The sequence below is a fragment of the Microtus pennsylvanicus genome, chromosome 14, assembly GCF_037038515.1.
Source record: "Microtus pennsylvanicus isolate mMicPen1 chromosome 14, mMicPen1.hap1, whole genome shotgun sequence".
NCBI classification, from domain to species: domain Eukaryota; kingdom Metazoa; phylum Chordata; class Mammalia; order Rodentia; family Cricetidae; genus Microtus; species Microtus pennsylvanicus.
The window spans coordinates 39,432,629-39,453,052 of NC_134592.1; the positions used below are offsets into that span (position 1 = coordinate 39,432,629).

A 20,424-nucleotide genomic window follows, 5' to 3' on the forward strand; every position below is an offset into this window, starting at 1 on the left:
TATCGCATGCTGAACTATAGATCTTTCCAGCCATGGAGGTGTAGAAAAACACACAGGTGCTCTTTTATTCAAGAGATTTCCCATCTGGACACAGCTCACAGCATGCTCCGTTGATGTTGCGGTTGTGCTGGAAGTCGGTAAAAACCCTCAGTTATCCTGACCCTGAAATACGCTTGCACCTCATCGCTCCTCACTTGAGTCTCGAGGATGAATGCAAAACAGAGTTCAAACGTGTCAGTCACCTCCCCATCAGTGACATGGGGACATGGCTGGTTCAAGGCTCAAATTACTACATAATTCATATGTTCCCATTGCAGTGAGCCTCAGCAGACTCATTTTCCTGCCTCCCAACACCAGAATATTCCAATCCACGTTATAGGCAGGGAAATGAGTTAAAATCTTATGCTCATTTTCTAACTGAAGAGGAAACCAGGTTGGAGTCCATTCCGTCTTAAAAATGTCCCAATAGGGGACATTAAACACAAACTCACTACTGTCTGCTTTAAACTGTTTATCTTAAAACACAAGCCCAGGTATGTTTCCAAGCACGAATGCAGCCTCTTAAACGTGCTCACGATCGCACCTGCAAGGCGTCCACCGACGAGCCATTCACGTCATCTGCATGTCGGTGGAGATCCAAGCTGGTTTTGGTCTCTGACTCCCAGATTTTCACCTCTTTGATGAGTTTTTCAACCTCTTCCTTCACCTTCAACTGTCCAGTTGATGCGTCATCTTCTGTTTCCTGTTTTCCCACACCCTACAACATTCAAAACCATTGCCATATGAAAATTGCACTTGAAAATATTACCATTACCATTGCAATATGAAAATATTGTTTAAAATCTCATCACCACCCTGAAGAACATGAATTCAACACCACAATGCGTGGTGCTTGCTTAGCGATAAGGACAGAGAAACACATCGCTAGGTTCCGCGCCATTGTGTGAACATCACAAAGCAAACATCCTTACACAGACACAGAGCCTACTAGACACACAGGCTTTGCGACAGAGCTGCTGCAGTGTATTTGGTCTGCACACAGCCGTGCGTTTGGGATGTAAGACCTAGTTTGAGGGTGATGATATGAAAGCACGTATCACTTTACACTGAAAAGACTGATGACACACGTTATTTTATCATTTCTGTCAGCTAGATGGTATCGTCTCATAAGTAAGCGGAAGCTTGGAAAATTAATCTGGATAAACTTGTCTAAAACTCATATACAGTTGAATGTAGGTATTCCTAACAATAATGATAGGATATCATCAATAAGAGATTTCGAGCCAGGCATGGTGTCTCACTTGTAAAATCCTAACATTCAGGGGTCTGATACAGGAGGACTGTGAGTTCTAGAATAACCTGTCCAAAAAAAAGGTGAGCTGGATATGGTGACACGTGTCTGTGATCCTAGCACCAAAGGGTTGTTATGTGTTTGGGGCCAGCCTGGGCTACACAGCAAGACTGTCATCTCTCTCTCTCTCTCTCTCTCTCTCTCTCTCTCTCTCTCTCTCTCTCTCTCTCTCCCCCTCCCTCCCTCCCTCCCTCCCTCCCTCTCTCTCTCTCTCACACACACACACACATATTACATATATATATTTAAAAATAATAAAGGAGGCTTAGACAAAATTTAAAAACAATTCTGTTCTCACCGAGTCTCAGTACTCTATAGGCTGATATCATATCGCTTTGCACAACCATCAACTTCAAAGTTGGTTTTACTAGACACGGTGGTGCCTGCCTTTAATCCCAGAACTCAGGATCTCTCTGAGTTCGAGACTAGCCAGGGCTACACAGAGAGAACCTCTCTCAACACACTCATGTGCGTGCAAATGTGCTTACACATACATATCTGAACATTTTCAGAGTTCAGAGACTTATATTTTAAAGTATAGCAGATAAATTAAGAACCTTCAGGCTGGAGAGATGGCTCAGCCGTTAAAGGCTAGGCTCACAACCAAAAATATAAGAACCTTCCGGATTTTCTTTGAATTCGCATTTTTTTTCTTCATGCAGTAGTACCCCAAGCTTCCCGCATGCCCGACCAGTGAGAGCTCTACTTGCAGGAGCCTGGGCTACTTGCCCTTTAGGCATTCTTACTAATGAAAACTTTAGCGCTCCTGAGGCTGTCTATAGGCGGTTGAGATCACTGAAGTAAGGTGATATGGGTGCGGCACATATCTGAAGCCACAGCACTGTTACACACACGTGACTTTCTATTTCTCTACCCTTTCCATAGAATTACTTAAAAATCTAACATCCTCCAAACTGTCCACCACAACAAGGAATATCAGCTATACTTTCTGCCACGGCACAGAAAGTAAGCCGCACAGAAAGTAAGCCGCACAGAAAGGGGTTGGCGGCTAGCCAACTTTGGAAGCTGCCAGGTGCGCCTGACCTGAGGCTCACAGGCCACACGTGACTGAGGAGAACTAAGAGCACGGCCCAGTACAAAAGCCCAGACGTATTTACGTCATTAGTAGTTGCTTGCTTGTGTAACTCAATTGTCGGCTCTTTAGCAGGGGGCACACATGACAGAGCATTTATGAACACTCGTCGGAAGTCCTCCAAAGAAATATGAGCTTTATCAGCACCATTCAAAAGTCCCGTGTCCTGACTGTTACCTAGCAATGCATGCACTTCCCGTTGTTCCATCTGTCCCTTCCTAAGGAAAGGTGCACAATCTGGGTCATTCCTATGGATGTGTGCGAAGTATACCGGCCTCACCTTTAAGTCCTCACCATGACTTTCATGAGGTTCTGCTGGCCCAGCTGATCCCTCACATAGAATCATCCCAGGGCTGTCCCCAGTGGGCTGGTCCTGATTTTCCGTAGGTAGTAGTTTCAGTTCCTATAAAAATTAATTTTTTAAGTTTTATGTTCACATTTCAACCTCTTTGATAATATATATTAAAAAGAGTAAGTGGAAAAATACAGTTAAATATACTTTTTGGGTATATCAGCCGTCAACAGCGTTGGGAAGCATGCATTTATGGCCAGGTGTAGTGGTGCATGCCTGTACTCCTAGCACTTGGGGAGGTGGAGGCAGGAGGATCAAGTGTGCAAGCCCGTTCTCAGCTGTACAAAGTTCTTCATTAAACACACAAAAAAGTCTACTAAAACATCTAAGAAATTGTTATGAGCAAGTAAAAAAATAATTTAAAACATTTTTTAGTATAATTCTGTTTTGTGATAAATAATATAAAGATAACCAAGATCTTGTATAGGCTCTTAAGGACCTTGGATAGGCAAAACAATGCCTATGATTTTGGTAAAGGAACTGACAGAGAGGTGTATATTAGAAAAGGCTCAAACACTAAAAGTTCTCTGCAATATATGTGTACCCCAAAGAAATTAGAATACCTCTATGCATAGGTTCATAAGTGTAGTGGCTCTAACAGCCCATAGAATGGAGAGAACCAAAACGTGCATCACCGATGGCTAATCAAATGCAACTTGGTGTATTCATATGCTAGGCTTCTACTCTGCACTGCAAGGGCATGGAGTGCAGCTACAGAGCACATCTGGAATGAGGTGCAGTTACACAGCACATCTGGATGAGCCTTCAAAGCATTCTGCTGATGGCATTAAGCCAGCTATGAAGCGCCACATTATGATTCTGTCTATAGACAAAGGAAGTGTACTGGTGGTTATCTGGGGCTGGGAGGTTGGAAAAGAAGTATGGGTAGAAACCATAGGTGCAGATCATCTTTATGGAATGATGACAGTGGTCCAAAACTAACAGCCAGGCAAGCGTGGGGACCTGAGTTCAGATCCCCAGCACCCATAAAAAGCCAGGTATAGCAGTGTGCATTTGTGAACCAGGGCTGAGGAGTTCCAGACAGGATCGTTGGGACTGAGGGCAAGCTAGTCTAGCCAATCAGTGAGCTCAAGGTTAAGCAAGAAACTTTATCTGAAAAATAATGTGGACAGCATAGTTGAGACAGACAGACAGACACACACACTCCTACATGTATGGACAGGTACATATGTATACCTCATATTCCACAAAAGCCTGACTGCATTAACGGCTGCACAGCTGTGAATCTGCAGATTGCCACCAAGCTATGCACATATAACCGAGCTGTAAAATATGTGGATGAGCTCTCCAGAAAGTTGGATCAGAAGCAAGAACTTACGAGTGGAGTCTTTGGGATAAACTTTCTCCATCTTTTATTCAGCTTTCTCAGTTCTTTAGAAACAGATGATCCAACTTCACCATTGCTGACGTCAACTAGGAAACTTCCCACCTCGTTCAGAGAGGCGTATTTTGTGTTCCACTGGGAGAGGGTCTCGAAGGGAATCTACACAGAAGGAGTAGAAATATTTAATGGTATATTTGCATTGCTAACATCCACAATAAATCTCTACTAAGGCTGATTCTCAGCAAGACTGAGTGTGAAGCCCTTTAAAGAAACACTGAGTTTCCTCCTAGAGAACTTCCCAGCTTATCACAGATTGCTGCATGGCAGGTGCAGGCACTATCCCGATCCCAACTCCGGCCTCTTCAGAAGTGTCTAATCGACTAAGTGCTAATAAACTATGCTGATAAACTAATAGCCGAGGTTTCCAGACTCATTTAATCAATAGAACTCATATTGGCCTGGCAACGGCTTCCACAGAGGCCATGCTGCCTCGATTCTAGTTTCATTTGGTCTCAAGGTCAAAAGTCATCTGGTCCAACAACTTAATAGTGCTACAATGTCTATGTCGCAGATGCTACCAAGTCTCCTTCCAAGTTAAAAGTCTCTTGCAAGACCCCTGGCAGCCCAGGACCTCTCAGAAGAGGTTTGGAATCACACTCAAGATGGCAACTTCCACCAGGTTTAGGGACATTCTAATATCAGACCCCAAAAGACAGAAGACCTGTTGGAAACCGGCAGTGAGGACTTGTAGGATCAACACAGGTGATAGGGAGACGAGAGGACTTCCTAAGTTCAAGCCACTCTCTATGACCTGCTATGCTCAGCACAATTCTTTCATACCAAGAACCCACTGTGCATGAAGTAATTCCTCTCCATTTGGAGGATGTTCAGTATGCAAGGCTATCTAGAGCCACATTCAACAAAGAAAACAAATGACAGAAACAAATAATATTTCCTAGATAGCATATGAAAATAATAACGAATTGCACTGACAATCCTTCCACACAGCTAATATTAAAATACACATAACTCAGAAAAGTTGCCATCTTGAACATACCATCCCAAACCCTCTGCCATGGTGCCCCAGGCAGCCAGAGATCTTGCTAGAGCCTTTGGATTCTGAAGTAGACTTGGCAGCCTCTGTCTCCTAGAGCCCATACCGCTATTAAGTTGTTGAATTCGATGATTTAAATTGGGAAGTGTCAAGTAAGTATTGGCCTGGAGATTAAGTAGAACCATGACCAAGATTGGTCAATGAGTCTGGGACCCTCTGTGGGAGAAATTCAGGAAGGATTTAGGGGTAGAAGGTTTTAACTAAATGGAAAATGATAATTCTGAAAAACAGTGGTCTAAGCAGGCACGGTAGTCCATGTCTGCAATCCTATCACTAAGGAAGGTCCACGAGAACACAGGAGACTTGTGCCTCCGAAGCCAGCCTAGATCACAGAGTCAAGAACCTGCCTCGAAAAATGGGGTGGGGTTAACAAATCTCACGGGTCAGATAAGTGCCAGACTACAGCGCCAACTCCTACTAATTCATGCCAATGTCTTTTCTGTACTCTCTAAGGAGAAGGGCAAGAGGGGGGGAGATGTAGCTCAGTAGGCAGTGTTTGCCAAACAAGCATGAAGCCTCAGGCTCCATCCAAGCACTGCACAGACTGGGTATGGACCGCACATCTGTCATCCTTAAACTCAGGAGGTGGAAGCCGGAGATCAGAATTCTAAGTCTTCTTCCATTCCGTGGGGAATTCAAGACCAACCTGGGGTAATTAAGACTTTATCTCAAATGAATAAATACATAATATTTTTTCATAAAAACTGTATTATTTATGTAAACTTGTGTGTATGTGTGTGTTTGTATCTGTGTCTTTAAACATACAATGTGAAGAAAATACTCTCTGACAATTATATTAAGAATGACACTAAGTTCTTTCCAAGATCTTGAGGAATTTTCTAGAAGATACATTTTTACTCTTTTGTAGACACTCATCTTAGGAGAGACAACGGGCCTCCAAACAAAAAGAAATAAAAAAGTAAATCTAGTTGGGCACAGTAAGGCATGCTTTAATCCAGAACTCAGGAAAGAGAGGCAGATGGATGCCAAAGTTCTAAAGCCAGCCCAGTCTACTTAGGCAGTCTCCAAAAACAGAAGTAAAACTGGGACAGGACCACTGACTTCAAATACCTCTTTAATTTGTTCCTTCTTTGTCGCCTCAAAAGAAGCCTTTAGTAGCGGGAGGTCTTCCTTGTAGGTCGCCCAACATGCCAGCACTCTCTGCAGCGTGGCCTTTGTGTTATGTATGCGTTGTCTGCAGGCGTGAACATTCTTTTCCAATGTCACATATTCCTCTTTAACATTCTCACACTCCCCAGCTACACCACCAAAACAAACAGAAAGAAAACAGTCAGAAAATAGTTGTCGTTTGTAAACAACAGTAAGGAAACTATTTGCATTAAGAGCAAAAAGCAAGAATTTCCCCAAGAAAACATACGTGAGAAAAGTTAATTTCCAAACCATTAAAGTAAAACAGATACCTTCTAGAAACAATGGCCATGTCATTAAAAAGCAACAAGGATACTTTACCCAAATTCTTATACATTTCTTCACATTTTTGAAAAGAAGTATCAAGTTGAGCTAAGAATTTTTTCTCTTCAATAAATTTCTGTAAAGGAAAAGAAAAAATATTGATAAATTTACTTTTGAAAAGGTGCAAAGAAATCCAGATATTAGTAGAGGATATCAGTAAAGGGCAGAAATGCCAAATTTTCTAGAGTACTTTAATAGCAACACACTGCAACAGTAAGACAGGAAGGCACAGATCATGAGAGGTAGAGCTCAGACTCAGCAGATATGAGGGCACAGTGACACGGGGCTATCACTCTGCAATTAGCGTAACACAGTCATGTGACTTTACACTGCTTTCTCTTGCTGGAAAAAGGCAAGTCCATCTTTCAAAACAAATCTAAAACTTCCTAACTCACCTCTTTTAGTGACACTGTGTAACTATATCACTTGCTTGTCTCACAGACCTTAGCCACCTTAACTTGTCCTCATTAGCTACATTAGGTTACTCTGTCAGGCTCACCACCTACACAGAAGCAGCCATGATAGGAGGCAGCAAGATGGCTCTACAAGGCACAAAAGCACTTGTCACCGAGCCTGAAGGATTGAGTTCCATCCCTGGAACCCACATGATGGAAGGAGAGAAGTGACTTTACTGGTTGTCATCTGACCTCCACATGCATCTGTGGCCTTGGCACCCCCTGCCACTAGCAAATCAAAGTAACTTAAAATATATTTTCAAAAATCAAAAATAAAGCTTGAGAAGCTAAGCCTAAAGTTCTCAAAGCAAAGTTAACTGCTGAGTGAGAGAATAAACTGAAGATGAAAAGAATATCAAAGAAGAAAGTTGTAAAGGGGGGGGAACACCTGATGTATATTAACCATCCTAACTCCATCTTGAACACTGCAATCCTCATCTTCTTGCTCTTTCCTCTACCTATTTGACCACCACTGGTGGTTTTCTCCAGGAAAACTGAAGCTAATGAGCCCTGCACCCAGAGAAGCCTGACCCCAGAACAGAAGAATTCCTGAGCTACTCGAGAATCAGCTCAGGGAAGCTGCCGATGCCCAAGCTCAGAAGGAAGCAGCTCACACGCCAGTCTTCCAGCAGGACAGCCACAGACTCCTCGTTCCCATAAGTGACGTTCCAAACATCCAGCTTTGCCTTGGCTTCATCTAGTAGAGCAAGGACTGCGCACTTGGAGTCATGAAACTCCAGAAGAGGGATGAACTGCCTACCCAAAATGTTGTTGACTCTGGAAAACAAACAGGTTGTAGAAGTGACCAAGTGTCAGAAATCTGTCCGGCATTATAATAACACTGTGCTTTAGTTTTTCTATTCAGCGACATGGAACTCAAATGTACCCTTAAGAGTGCTCCCCTACTGTGTGTGTGTCCCCTTCTGTCGCTCTTTTCCCTTTAAAACAATGTGGCAAGATATAAAACAACCATTTCTAAGGTAAAAATAGAACATTTTCTAAAGAAATTATTTTCTTATTGAGAAATCCTGTAAGAACACCCTAAGGAACAAAGTATCTTAGTGTTTAAAAACTTCTGTATAATTTGATGCAGCTACCATTTTTTTAAGGTTTACATATGAAGACAGTTTCATTATTAAGGATAGTGTTCTCTTATTGCAGTGAGATACCTACGAGTAAAGAGAAAATAAAAGACAGTGTGGGTGACTTTCCGTTAAATGACATCTATATTGATAATGTATTTTTTTAAGATTTTATGTTATTATTCATTTATGTGTATATAGGGTATGTGTGTGTGTAAATGGGTGAAGTTATCTAAAGAGGCCAGAACAGGGCACTGGATCCCCTGGAGCTGGAATTATACAGATGGTTGTGAGCCCCCCTACACAGGTGTTAGGAACTGAACCTGGGTCCTCTGCAAGAGCAGATGGTGCTGTTAACCACTGAGCCGTCTCTCCAATCCCCATACCGATAAAACTTTACAGTTTATATTTTTATTTTATTAATTTTACTTATGTCTATGTGTGTCTTCATGAATGTGTGTGCACACGGGTGGGTTTGAGTATACTTGACTATGCACAGATTCCAGAAAAAGGCCTCAGATCCCTTAGAGATGCAGTGATGGGTACCTGTGGAACCCCAGTTTGTTACACAAGTGTTGGGGATCCAGTCTGGCCCTTCTCCATGACTGCACAGCCAGGGTTCTGAACTGATGAACTGTCTCTCCATCCCCTACTTTTATTCTATAAAAGGGCACACACCCCCTGCCTTGATCTGATAGCCTTGTGAGACATGGACAGAGTGACTGTCATGAGCCTGTGTTTACAAATGTGAAAACAAGAAAGCTCAGAAAGACAAAGCTCCCATCATAGGAGTCTATTGCTCAATGAAACAGGACGTGAGCCATGTATGTTGTTATTGCAAAATCACAAAGGTGTGGTTATCAAGCTGTAGAAGCAAATACATCAGACGTTATCTCTAAGTCTATGCTTGCGGTATGCTAGCGATGCTCTTGCTGAACGTGAGCAGGGCGGTTCTGAAATAGCACTGTTACAAACCGTCTTTTCATCTCCTCTAGCTTGTCAGGTGGCACGACCAGCAGCTGGTTCTCATCTCTGTTTTCAAAGGCCAAGAGAATATTCCAATGATAGTCAGAGCTGGCCATCAGACTCTGAAAGAAAATTAGAAGCATGGAAAATTAGATTTATCTCTAAAGATTGGTTGACTGGTTGACTGACTGAGATGGGGCCATACATGGTAGTGCCTGCTGGCCTGGAACTCACAATGTACCTTTGACTGGCCTCACATTTGTGGTAATGCTCCTGCCTCAGCCTCCAGAGTGCTAGGATCATAGGCATGAGCCACCATGACAGGTTCTCATCTATTCCTTCTTACCTAAGATTTTCATGAACCATTATTTCAACATAAAGTTTTAAGCTGGAGCGGGGCGGAGGGGGGGGGGGCTTTTTCCCAAGGATCAGCATGCAGTGTCTTTGGCAAAGTCATCAGCAAAATCTTTTGTTCTCAAGTCACTTCGTCCCTCTAGAGACACAACTGCCCTAACGCTCACAAACCAAATTTGCTCACACATTTGCAGCGAGGACCCACAACCACCCTCATTTTAAACCAGCTTCTTCCCCTTGGCATCTTTTTTTGTTTTGGTCGGACGTCCTGTGGCTTTAGAATCGACTGGCTTCTATCTCTCCTGATTTCTGTCTTAAACAGCACAACAGTCACGAACGCGAAAGCATTTACTGTTGGGGACTGTTTTTGTCTCAGGGTCTCATGTTGCCCAGCTGGACTCAGATTTACTATATAGCGAAGGAGGAGCCTGAGTTTCAGCTCTCCTTCCTCCACCTTCCAAGGCTGGGATTATAGCAGGCACCATCCTGCCCAGCACTTGAAAGGCCCTCTGGTTCCCCGGGGACTCACTACACCACACTAGACCACTACTGTATTTCCCTCTCTTCTCTTTAGGATACAATCTTCCTCAAGGTCAGACCCTAACAAAGGGTCCGTTTTCCCACACGTCTGCTTTCCCACCTTGAATAAAGACATTTTCCCTTGGATCAGAGCCACAGCTTCAGAATGATTCTGGGAGGCCGGCAGCCCTTCCTCCACAAGCCCCTCCACATCCTTGAGCCATGCTTCGGTCTCTTTGAGCGGTGAAGGCAAGGCGTCGTCCAGCTGGGCTTTCCACACAGCGACCTGGAATACGGCAAAGAGCCATCCTTTGTCAGCGCTCGTCCTGTCTGCATCTTCACCAACACGCATTTACTTCGTGTGCCTCAGAAAGCCAAGGCGTTGTAGTGAAGGGATTTTATCGGTGGGCAAACTTCTTAGCTCTAAATATTATTCTACTGCTTGTAGAGGAGGAATATAATTAGTTTAAAAGTTGTTGGCAAAGAAGGCACAAGAAAAAGAAAGGTTTGCATGAATCTAGAATAAGGTGCACGGAGGGAATTCGAACTATTTAAAATTCTTCTCCAAACAGTCATAGAAAGAAGTCTGAAACGCCGTATGCCCTTGTGTTCTCTGACTTTGGTTTTTGTCAGGTTCTCCAGATGAACAGAAACCATCCCCAGAACAGCACTGTAACTCCACTTCACACACTCACTCACACACACACGCACAGGTGTGCACACACGCATACACACACACAGGAATTGCTATCTCACTAGCCCTAATCATATGCCAACATTCCACCTCATCTTCCCACTTCTTTCTTTCAGCAAACCCCATCCTGATGCAGGTTCTCACCCTCTACCGTGGAGGTTCTGGGCACTGTTCGCTGGTGGAAAGACCCCTGGAGCTGCACTGTTCCCCGGGTTAGGGCTCTGCAAGCGTGGCTCTGGGGAGCCCTGCACAACTGTTTAGCACATTTAGTAAATGGTTTGGAAAAACATTGTAAAAAAGGGGGCTCTCGCTTCTGATACCCCAGCAGAGATCCACAAATGCTTCCCATGGAGGGCCTTGATGAGAAATACTGACTTCATGAGCCATACAGTCTCTCCCTGACGTCACACAGATTCATTATGATGTGCTTGCTTTATATTTAGACATGTTATGTGTCATGTGTGTATTTTTTTTGTTCTGAGCAAACATGTTTTAAAGACTTTTTCTTTAAAAGTTTATTTGCAGTAGTGTGTGTGTAAATATGTGTGCACCCTACAAATTCATTTAATGGGGGATTTGAAAGATGACTCAATGATTAAGACTGCATACTGTCTGTGTTCTTGCAAAGGACTCGGTTGGATTCTGATTACAGCTTATCTGCCCCCTACGCCTCCCAGTTCCTCCCTACCTTCCCTCCCATCTGGATCCATACACTTCCTGTCTCTTACTAGAAAACAAACAGGCATCTAAGGAATAATAATTAAATTAAATTTAAAAAAATTGAAAAACAAATGTTACATGGTAAAAGAAGTTGTACAATAAGAAATTATACAGTTCAAAATTTAGACTGTAAACAGCTTAGAATGTACATGATTATAACCCCTAGAGTAAACACTTAATAAACAGCACCCAAAGCTGATAGACACATTAAAACAGAATTTAAAAAGATGAGGATTCAAAAACAGAGGGAGCACAAAAATTAAAGAATAAAATGATACGCCTAAATTAAATGATAGAAATTATTGCATTAAGTATAAATGTACTAAACACTCCAATCAAAAGGTTAGGATTCCATAAAAAATAAGAAAAGAAAAATCGATGTATTGTCTCTAACAAATGCACTATAAAGACTCAAAAGGGTTAAAATAAATGAAGGGGAAATGTGTAATTCAAATAGCATCAGAATAGTAGATCAAAAGATGACATTCATATCAGATGAAGCAAACACCAAACAAAACAGTCTCACTAAATATAAGTTTGAAATATATATATCCTTGCTAAATGTAAGCATATTTATATATACTACTTATATTTAGTAGGTTGTTTCATAAAGTGTCAATTCATCAAAAAGACATACTATTGTAAATCTATGTGCCTAATAAAGTTTTAAAATGCACAAAGCAGAACTTGACAAAATTAAAGAAAGGTTTCCACAGATTTTTAAGCTTCCTTTTCAGCACTTACAGAGTAAGACAAATGCCAGCCAGGACATAGATATGTTGAACAAGAGTATTAGATACTCTGTCTTAATTGATATTACTGTCATCCCAAATTGCTGAAGAATACAAGCTTATACAAAAGCATGCAGTTATACTGATACACCACATGCTGGACCATAAACCAAGTTCTAATAAACTTCAAAGGATGAAAACCATAGGTGTGTAAGACACTCATAAACCATCCTACATGTGTCTCTAGGTTGTCCACGTAACTTTTCATTCACCTATTGATATGAACAATAAGAAGGCAGAGGCTATTGTTCACAAGAATTACCTACAACAGCAAACATCATGCTACCCACCATGATAAACCGAGAATTAATGGCCAAGGTAGCTTTGGATAATCTTGCCTTTAAGCAGAATGCTGTAAACGTCTTTTTAATTTCAATTCCTGTCTAAATAATGTCATGGGGTGGGGAGTGGGGGAAGCATAATCCTCTTTTCTGATGAAGCATCTATCCTGTTCCACTCTAGAATTCCCGACGAAAGTCTAGTCAAGTCCTCACCCCCTAAAAACAAAGCTGCCCCCAGAGATGTTCTACTAAGCAATATAACATAGTCACCTGGTGCGTGAGGCCGGCCCAGCCTTGTCTCAACCGTAACTGATCTTCATTCGGCTCATTCCTGCTCCCTGCCAGTGACAGGATGGCCACAAAGGGCTCCTTTTCCTCATTCAGGGATTTCATAAAGGAGAGCAGACTCTGCGATTAGAAAAACAATCTGTTATGCCTTAAAACACTTAATTCTATTTATAGAATGCACTCTGCTAATTCAAGGTCTCTAGTTTAAGGTTATATTTAAACCTGGCTTAGACAATCTCTGAATCCAGCCTCTTTTCTCTGATCCGGTTTCTTCTCACTGATAATTTGAGTAACAGCAAAATGTCGCAGGGGTGGCAGTTGCTGGATTTGTACTGCAAGGGAGTGTGCGGGAATTCACCTCTCTCTAGAGGGTGGATCATGATGCCACATGCAAAGTCTGTTCAACCTGGAGCAGACAAGATAACTCCCGCCCGGCAGTTGTCCAAGCGTAAGTGATGGCGGTTGTCTTTGGTTGTGTGGGATGGGTCTCACTCTGCACCTCAGATTGGGAGGGAACTATGTATCTAAGGCTGGCCTCAGGCTCACGCCAATCCTCCTGTCTCAGCTTCCCAAGCGCATGGAATACACATCTGAGCCACGTAATGATTTTCGAGGCGACTGACCGAGATTATGCCGACTCTACCCAACGCGCTCTCTATACACTGAAAACCCCTTCTCCCTGCACTCAGGATTTCAGACACAAAGTCTTTCTTGGTTTGCATCTGTATTGGGTATTCATGTTTTCAAGTTACCAATCTGTGTTATTCAAGACGTTATACAACCATTAATAATATTCCTAACTATACTTAATGTCAGCTGGGTATGGTAGTAGGGCCCTGTATAGTCCCAGGTATGTGAGAGTAAAAAAATTACCTGAATTCAAGAATTCAGGGCAGGCTGAGGAAATTAGTAATATTTAGACTTGACTATAAATAAATAAATAAATAAATAAATAAATAAATAAATAAATAACAATTTATTTTATCTCTAACAATAATGTTATAAAAATCTTTTACTGAAGGAACATGAGTCTATGCTACATTACTTAGTCAAAGTGGGAACAAGGAGCTTGAACACTGAGCTCAGATGTGTTGGGGAAAGAAGCCCATAGACCCTATGTTGTTTTGATCCAAAGAAGAAAATTCTGGTCCCTTCCTCCCCTTCAGACTTCAGGCCAAGCAGAATGGCATGATCCAGGAGTCACGTGACCCATTCAATGTTGGATTTGGAAAGGCTGACTCAGGCAGTTCCCGCGGGGGAATGGGGGCCCAGAAAACGCTAAGGGCTACACGAGAACATGACAATATCTTCCTTATTCGAGACAGAGAACGGGTGGGAAGCACAAAATTACACAATGCATTCTAAGAACCCTTCACTGGCGCCCTCAAGATTGTACAGTTAATAATTAACATGTCCTGGACAATCAACAGAATGTGAAAAGAGCTGGAACCCTAAAGCCACACTCTGCTCTTGAGACGCTGTAGAAATACAGAGAAGTCAGTTAGTCCCTCTGAACCTTAATATCTTTATGTGGGAAAGTGAATTAATAACACCAAGTTCAGTGAGATGTGTTAGCCTGTAAAAGACTTATCAGCCCAGGGCTCGCTCCATAGCAGATAGTCAGCTCTGTGATAACACCACTACTATACAAAGGCCTCCTGACTGAAGCCCTGGATTAAAATGCTGAGAGGTGCAACTGATAGCCTCCGGTGTTTCTCTTTCACTCGACATTCATGATGAAAGAATGATCTACTCAAAACCAGGGATGGAGAATTTTCATTACAGGGGCAAGACGATAATCTCTTGGGCCTCATGGACCATTTGGTCTCTTTTCCAACATCTCAGGTCTAGGTATAGCATGGAAACAACTATAAAGAGTACTTAAATGGATACAGTTCTATTCTGACGTCATTTCCTTCACAAAAGCAGGAGTCCAGGGCCAGAGGCTCTGGTGTGCCACCCCTTGCTGTAGAGCCCTGTAGCTTAGGCTACTCTGTGATCAGCAGTTTCCACTACCATGTTAGCAATGCAGGATCTCAGACCCTGGCCAGAACTCCTAACTCTGAACCGATAGTTGACAAGAACATCCTCAAAGGCTTCAGAAGCACAGTTCAGAACTTCAGCTCGGAGTCCTGGGGTTGTTTAAGACTAAACACTACTCTCTTAGAGTTTTCTAAAGTGTATTTTTCTAAACGTATGCTTACCACTCTTTCCCCAGAACAGTATGAGCTGGTGTTTAAAAGTCTTACTCACGTGATACTTGTTAAAGTCGGTCTCGCTGGCTGAATCCTTCTGCAACTTCTGTAGTTTCTTCTCCTGCAGGGCTAGCCATACCATAGCATCCTTAACCTTGACCTGTAATTCACACAAGTAAACATGCATGCATGCATGCATGCACACACATATTTAAACCATATCCCACACAGCTTTGGCGATTTCTATGAGCAATAAAACTGACAACTTTTAAGAGCAGTGGGTTAATATTATTTTACACCAATGACTCCTTATGCCCAAGAATAATTATGTGGGTTCCTGTAACACTTTACATTTAAAATAGACTGAAACTAACAACTGAAAATCATTCTGTGCTTCTAAATAAAGATTTCTCAAAAGAATATACATATTTTAAATGGGGACTGGAGAGATGGCTCAATGGTTAGGAGCACTGGCTGCTCTTCCAGAGGACCAGGGTTCAATTCCGAGTACTACATGGCAGTTCACAATTGTCAGTAACTGCATTCCAGGGGATCTAGAACCCTCCTCTGACTTCACAGGACCAGACACAACTGTGTCATACATACATAACATGTAGGCAAACATTCAGAGGCATAAAAGTAAATAAACCATACAGGTCATATATTTAATCCCAGATCTGAGAAAACAGAGGCACATGGATCTCCGGGAGTCCAAGGCTAAGGTCTACTTAGCAAACTCTAGAATAGCTAGGGCTACATGAGAATTCCTATCTCAAAGAAGAAAAAGTTAAACTAACTACAGATATGGCCTATCATTTCCATTATTTCAGTATTTTAGGAAACATCATATATCATTTTTAATGTTATTTATTATCACGTATGATGAGGGGAAACCACACATGCCAAACCAAGAATACTGAGGTCAGGAAACAACTCTAAGGAGTCATTTCTCTCCTTTCACCTTTACATGGGTTGTAGAGATGAAACTCAGGTCACCAGGTTTGTTCAGCAAATGTCAATCATTTTTATGCACTAAGTCATCTTAACAACCTCTTAAATCACTTTATAGCGGGTCTGTTGCCAAAAACAATCATACCAAAAAATATTATGAAGACCTTAATGATCATAAGTACACACACACAAACAAACAAAAACAAAAAACTAGCAAAATTCTCAGATGTGCTATCCTGTAGACAGGGGCGGTGCTCTTTCTAGTTCTGAGATATTAGCTGCAAAGGGCTTGCTCACAAGCGAATGCAGATTTTGCTGCTGGAAGGTAAATCCAGAGGTTACAGTTTCCTGTTCATTTGCCTTCTTATTCTAGTAAGCAAGAGGGCTGCTCAATATTTTGGCATCCAACTTCATGAGTTGAATTTGTTATCTTATTTTTATATGAGAGTTAATCAGGAAGGGGATGCCTCTTGGAGATCCAAAACAATCTGCACATTTCTGAGGCTAGTCCCCCTGAACATAACTTCCAGAATCAGTCACAACGTGTCTGGCAGCCTGGGCCATAACAGCCGGAAAAGCAGTCCAGTTCATCAGACAAAAGGTATGTAACCAAGCCCGAGAAAGCCACTTAAAAGGGGCTTTTAAAATAATATGGATTTTACTTGATAACTTGTTATATTCACTGCACTCAGTTGTCTTCATGGAAGCACGGTGAAGGGTGCTAAACCAGAGGGCAATGGCAGCGTGATCACGTAAATGCCTAAAAATTACAAAACTGAACACTTCAAATATCTTAATTTTATAGTATAAGAGTATTCCAGTAAAACAAATAAAAGTTACAATAGATCAAAATTCTATTATCTCTAAGTTTTTCAAAAAGACTGGAGAGATGGCTTGCAGTCAAGATCACTGGAGACTCTTCTAGAAGACCCAGCTTTGGTTCCCAGCACCCACATGGAGATGCCCTCTTTTGGCCATCATAGCGTCATGGTGCAGACAGACAGATATGCAGGCAAAAATCACCAAATAAATGAATAAAGAGCCAAGTGTGGGGGCACACACCTTTAATCACAGCACTAAAGAGATAGCCTAGTCTGCATAGTGAGTTCCAGGGTACCTAGTGCTATATAGAGAGACCCTGTCTCCCCAAAACAAAAACAAATAAATCTTCAAATTGTTCAAAAGGCAGCTTAACTTAGAACTCATCCTGAGAGACACCGCTATAGTTTGGCTCTTGAACAACAATTAATGTCACAAATTGGTGACATGGGATTTTCCTCTGTATGCTGTGATGACCATTAATGAATAAAAAACTGCTTTGAGCCTACAGTGGAGCAGGGTGGGGAGGGGCAGAGCTAGGCAGGGAAGACTGGACTGAATGCTGGGAAAAAGAAAGATGGAGTCAGAGAGAAGCCATGTAGCCCCGCTGACGCTGGAATGTTTCCCAGTAAGCCACAGCTTCGTGGTGATACACAGATTCATGGAAATGGATTTACATTAATATGTAAGAGTTAGCCAATAAAAAGCTAGAGCCAATGGGCCAAGCAGTGATTTAATTAATACAGTTTCTGTGTGATTATTTCGGGGCTAGGCAGCCGGGAACCAACAAGCAGCCTCCTCCAACAAGTTGGGCACCAGCAGCAGATGGCACTAAGAGGTTAGGCCCAGCAGAAAGCACTAAGTCTTTGATGGCATATCCCAAGGGGACCACAGAACTCCAGTGCCTTCTCATCTGTGTTTCCCCGGTCCTGCCATACATGGCCCATTAGGACATGCCACCTGACCAACGCTGGCTGGGCACACCCTAACCTTTCACACCACGGGTGAAAATGAACCTTTTCTTGTTTCGGGCATGCACTGTGTGTCACGCTAACACAGAACTGCCACAACGTCAATCCAGAAGATAATTCAGGTAATTCAGCAAAGCTTGGCAAACCATCACTCAAACGTAAAAGAAAGAAAATCCCAACCAAATGAATTACAGTGGAAGAAATTCAAATATTAATTTCCAGGGAGGAAGTGCAGAGCCCAGAAAAGAGGCATGATGGAACATTATAGATATTGAAACTATTTTATATCATAACTTCAGGTATGGTTTACATACTCCTATGAATGGCGCATTTAAGTCGTGAGCGCAACTCACGTTTTGTTTCGTTTTGTTTTTAGTCAGATCATTAGTGTACACCCAAAAGGAGGTGACAGGTAGGAAGCCGTACCTGAGCTGAAGTTCCAGCGCCAGGGGCATCCCTCGAATACTTCAGGAACTGTGCCACGTAAGTCATGATGGACTTCTCGTCAGGATTTATGACATCTACATCTGCAAGACACACCACACGGCCCCGTCAACCGTGGAAGAGACTTCCCACAATTAATTCTCAAAAAGTCTATGGCCAAGGCCATTGGGTTCAGAGGCTCTTGAATTAACCGGTCATGGGCCAGCCCTGAAGCCTCGGGTCATTCTCCTGGCTCCAACACTGGTCAGAATTCAGACCTTAGATCTGCAGTCAGACAGAAGCAGGGAGAACGCTGACGTTGCATAAACAACCTCAGAGTAAGAAACACAGTGTCGCTCAGCGTGTTGTCAACTGCGGGATGACACAGTAATCAGAGGGGTAGAGAGACGAAAACCAAAGTGTTTCTCCTTCCGGAGACGCTGGGCCTGGGGTCCTGCAGGATACAGGAGCACACAGCAAGGGTAACCGATTCCTAACACACTAGTCCCGGCATCTCTGCAGTAAACCATTTCTATACAGAAGACCTGTCCAGGACATTCAGAGTTAACTCATTCATGGAATTAATAAACCTGATTTCTATGGGCCAGTATTTGTGCCACATGTAAGAAAAATAATGACCTCAAAATCAAGGTAATAGACACTGAAACCTAACCCTTCCCATTAAAAAGACTTTATTTTTGCTATTGTTTGTGCTTTAGAGAATTACTACATCTACTAAATCTTTATGTATTTTTGAACAGGGCCTCACCAGGCTGGCCTCAGCTTCCTAAGTCCTGGGATTACAAGTGTGCACCCACGCTCATCTGCATCCAAGGGGAGAAAGGCTGCTACATTACCCTCATCTCCACTTCTCTTCCATGATTCGGTGACAGTGACCAGAAACCACCATGCTGGTTGTACTCAGGCCACAGATGTACAAATGAGGACTGGGTTTGTCCCTTTACTGACTTCTACAAATGCTCACTGGGACCGTTATTAATGACACAGATGCTAAAATATGTCATCTAGAGCTGTCATGTGGCAATTAACATAGAAGATTAATATTTGATTAAGCAAAGAAACCATTCATGTCACCGAAGAGCAAGTAGGATTCTGCAACCTGAAGCCTATAGATTGATGCAGGAGAGTGGTAAACTCAGAAAAACATTCTTAGTCTACTAGGACTGCATAATAAAGTAAAGCGTACACTTTGTTATTTACCAATTATGTGCTACATATGCTTAACAGAAGCCAGGTTTATAGGAAACAAGTCTAGGTGTGTGTGCTTCACACTGTTTGGAGAACTGTGTACTGATCACATCTAATCCACACTCCTACAGAGACAGCTAGAGCTATAAGCTGCCCTTCATCTGCGGCCTCACCATGCTTTCATGAATCCTATACACTGCTTTAATAACTTCATTGTTTGGCACTTACTTATTTGTCTGGGAGAGCCACGTGGCATAGCACATATGGAGAGGTCAGGGCAACTTGGGAACGTTGATTCTCTTGTTCTATCATGAGATTTCCGAACTGAATGAGAAGGCCAGGCTTGGCAGCAAATCCCATGCCTCCAATCTTGCTGACCCAAATTACTCGCCTGCCTGCCTGCCTTCTTTCCTTCCTTGCTTGCTTCCTTCATTCCTTTTTTAAGACAGGCCCTCACTGTGTAGAACTGACTGGCCTAGAACTTGCTGTGTGTCCCAGGCTGGCCTCAAACTCAACAGTTCTTCTGTCTTTGTCTCCCACACTGATAGTAATTTTTTTTTACAAATATGTATATTTGAGAAACTAGGAAAGTGTTCTTTAGAAACAAATTATTTTAACAATAATCCTATATAGCTAAAATTGGCATTTTACAACTTTCTTGTTAATAATCAAAGACAAGGACTGAGCAGAAAGAATACCAAAGTGTGGTCAACCGCATAAGGAGAACAGAGAAGAGGCAACTGTGGCTTTCCCTCAGTCACAGGAGGAGAGAGCTGGGACAGGGAGAGAGACAAACAAGAGCGATTCACAAACAAGTGTGATTCACAAACAAGAGCAATTCACAAACAAGTGTGATTCACAAACAAGAGCGATTCACAAACAAGTGTGTTTCACAAACAAGAGAGATTCATAAACAAGTGTGTTTCACAAACAAGAGCGATTCACAAACAAGAGAGATTCATAAACAAGTGTGTTTCA

The 20,424-nt window shown here is 42.4% G+C and overlaps 1 protein-coding gene across 9 annotated transcripts in view; it reads right to left on the reverse strand.

The window, feature by feature from the left end:
- Syne2 (spectrin repeat containing nuclear envelope protein 2) overlaps positions 1 to 20,424 on the reverse strand; it is a 297,565-nt gene that overhangs the window by 190,400 nt on the left and 86,741 nt on the right. For 5 of the 9 annotated variants that reach the window (XM_075947894.1, XM_075947893.1, XM_075947890.1 and 2 more), the window contains exons 9-19: positions 18,241 to 18,341; positions 15,132 to 15,233; positions 12,861 to 12,998; positions 10,226 to 10,390; positions 9,241 to 9,353; positions 7,798 to 7,960; positions 6,726 to 6,804; positions 6,327 to 6,514; positions 4,136 to 4,300; positions 2,725 to 2,847; positions 584 to 757 (exon numbers count right to left, since the gene is read on the reverse strand). In XM_075947894.1, coding sequence (XP_075804009.1) covers positions 584 to 757; positions 2,725 to 2,847; positions 4,136 to 4,300; positions 6,327 to 6,514; positions 6,726 to 6,804; positions 7,798 to 7,960; positions 9,241 to 9,353; positions 10,226 to 10,390; positions 12,861 to 12,998; positions 15,132 to 15,233; positions 18,241 to 18,341 — 1,511 coding nt within the window. Of the gene's footprint in view, positions 1 to 583; positions 758 to 2,724; positions 2,848 to 4,135; positions 4,301 to 6,326; positions 6,515 to 6,725; positions 6,805 to 7,797; positions 7,961 to 9,240; positions 9,354 to 10,225; positions 10,391 to 12,860; positions 12,999 to 15,131; positions 15,234 to 18,240; positions 18,342 to 20,424 lie in introns of those variants that run through there. The other 4 variants (XM_075947892.1, XM_075947895.1, XM_075947896.1 and 1 more) reach the window with 4 other exon arrangements.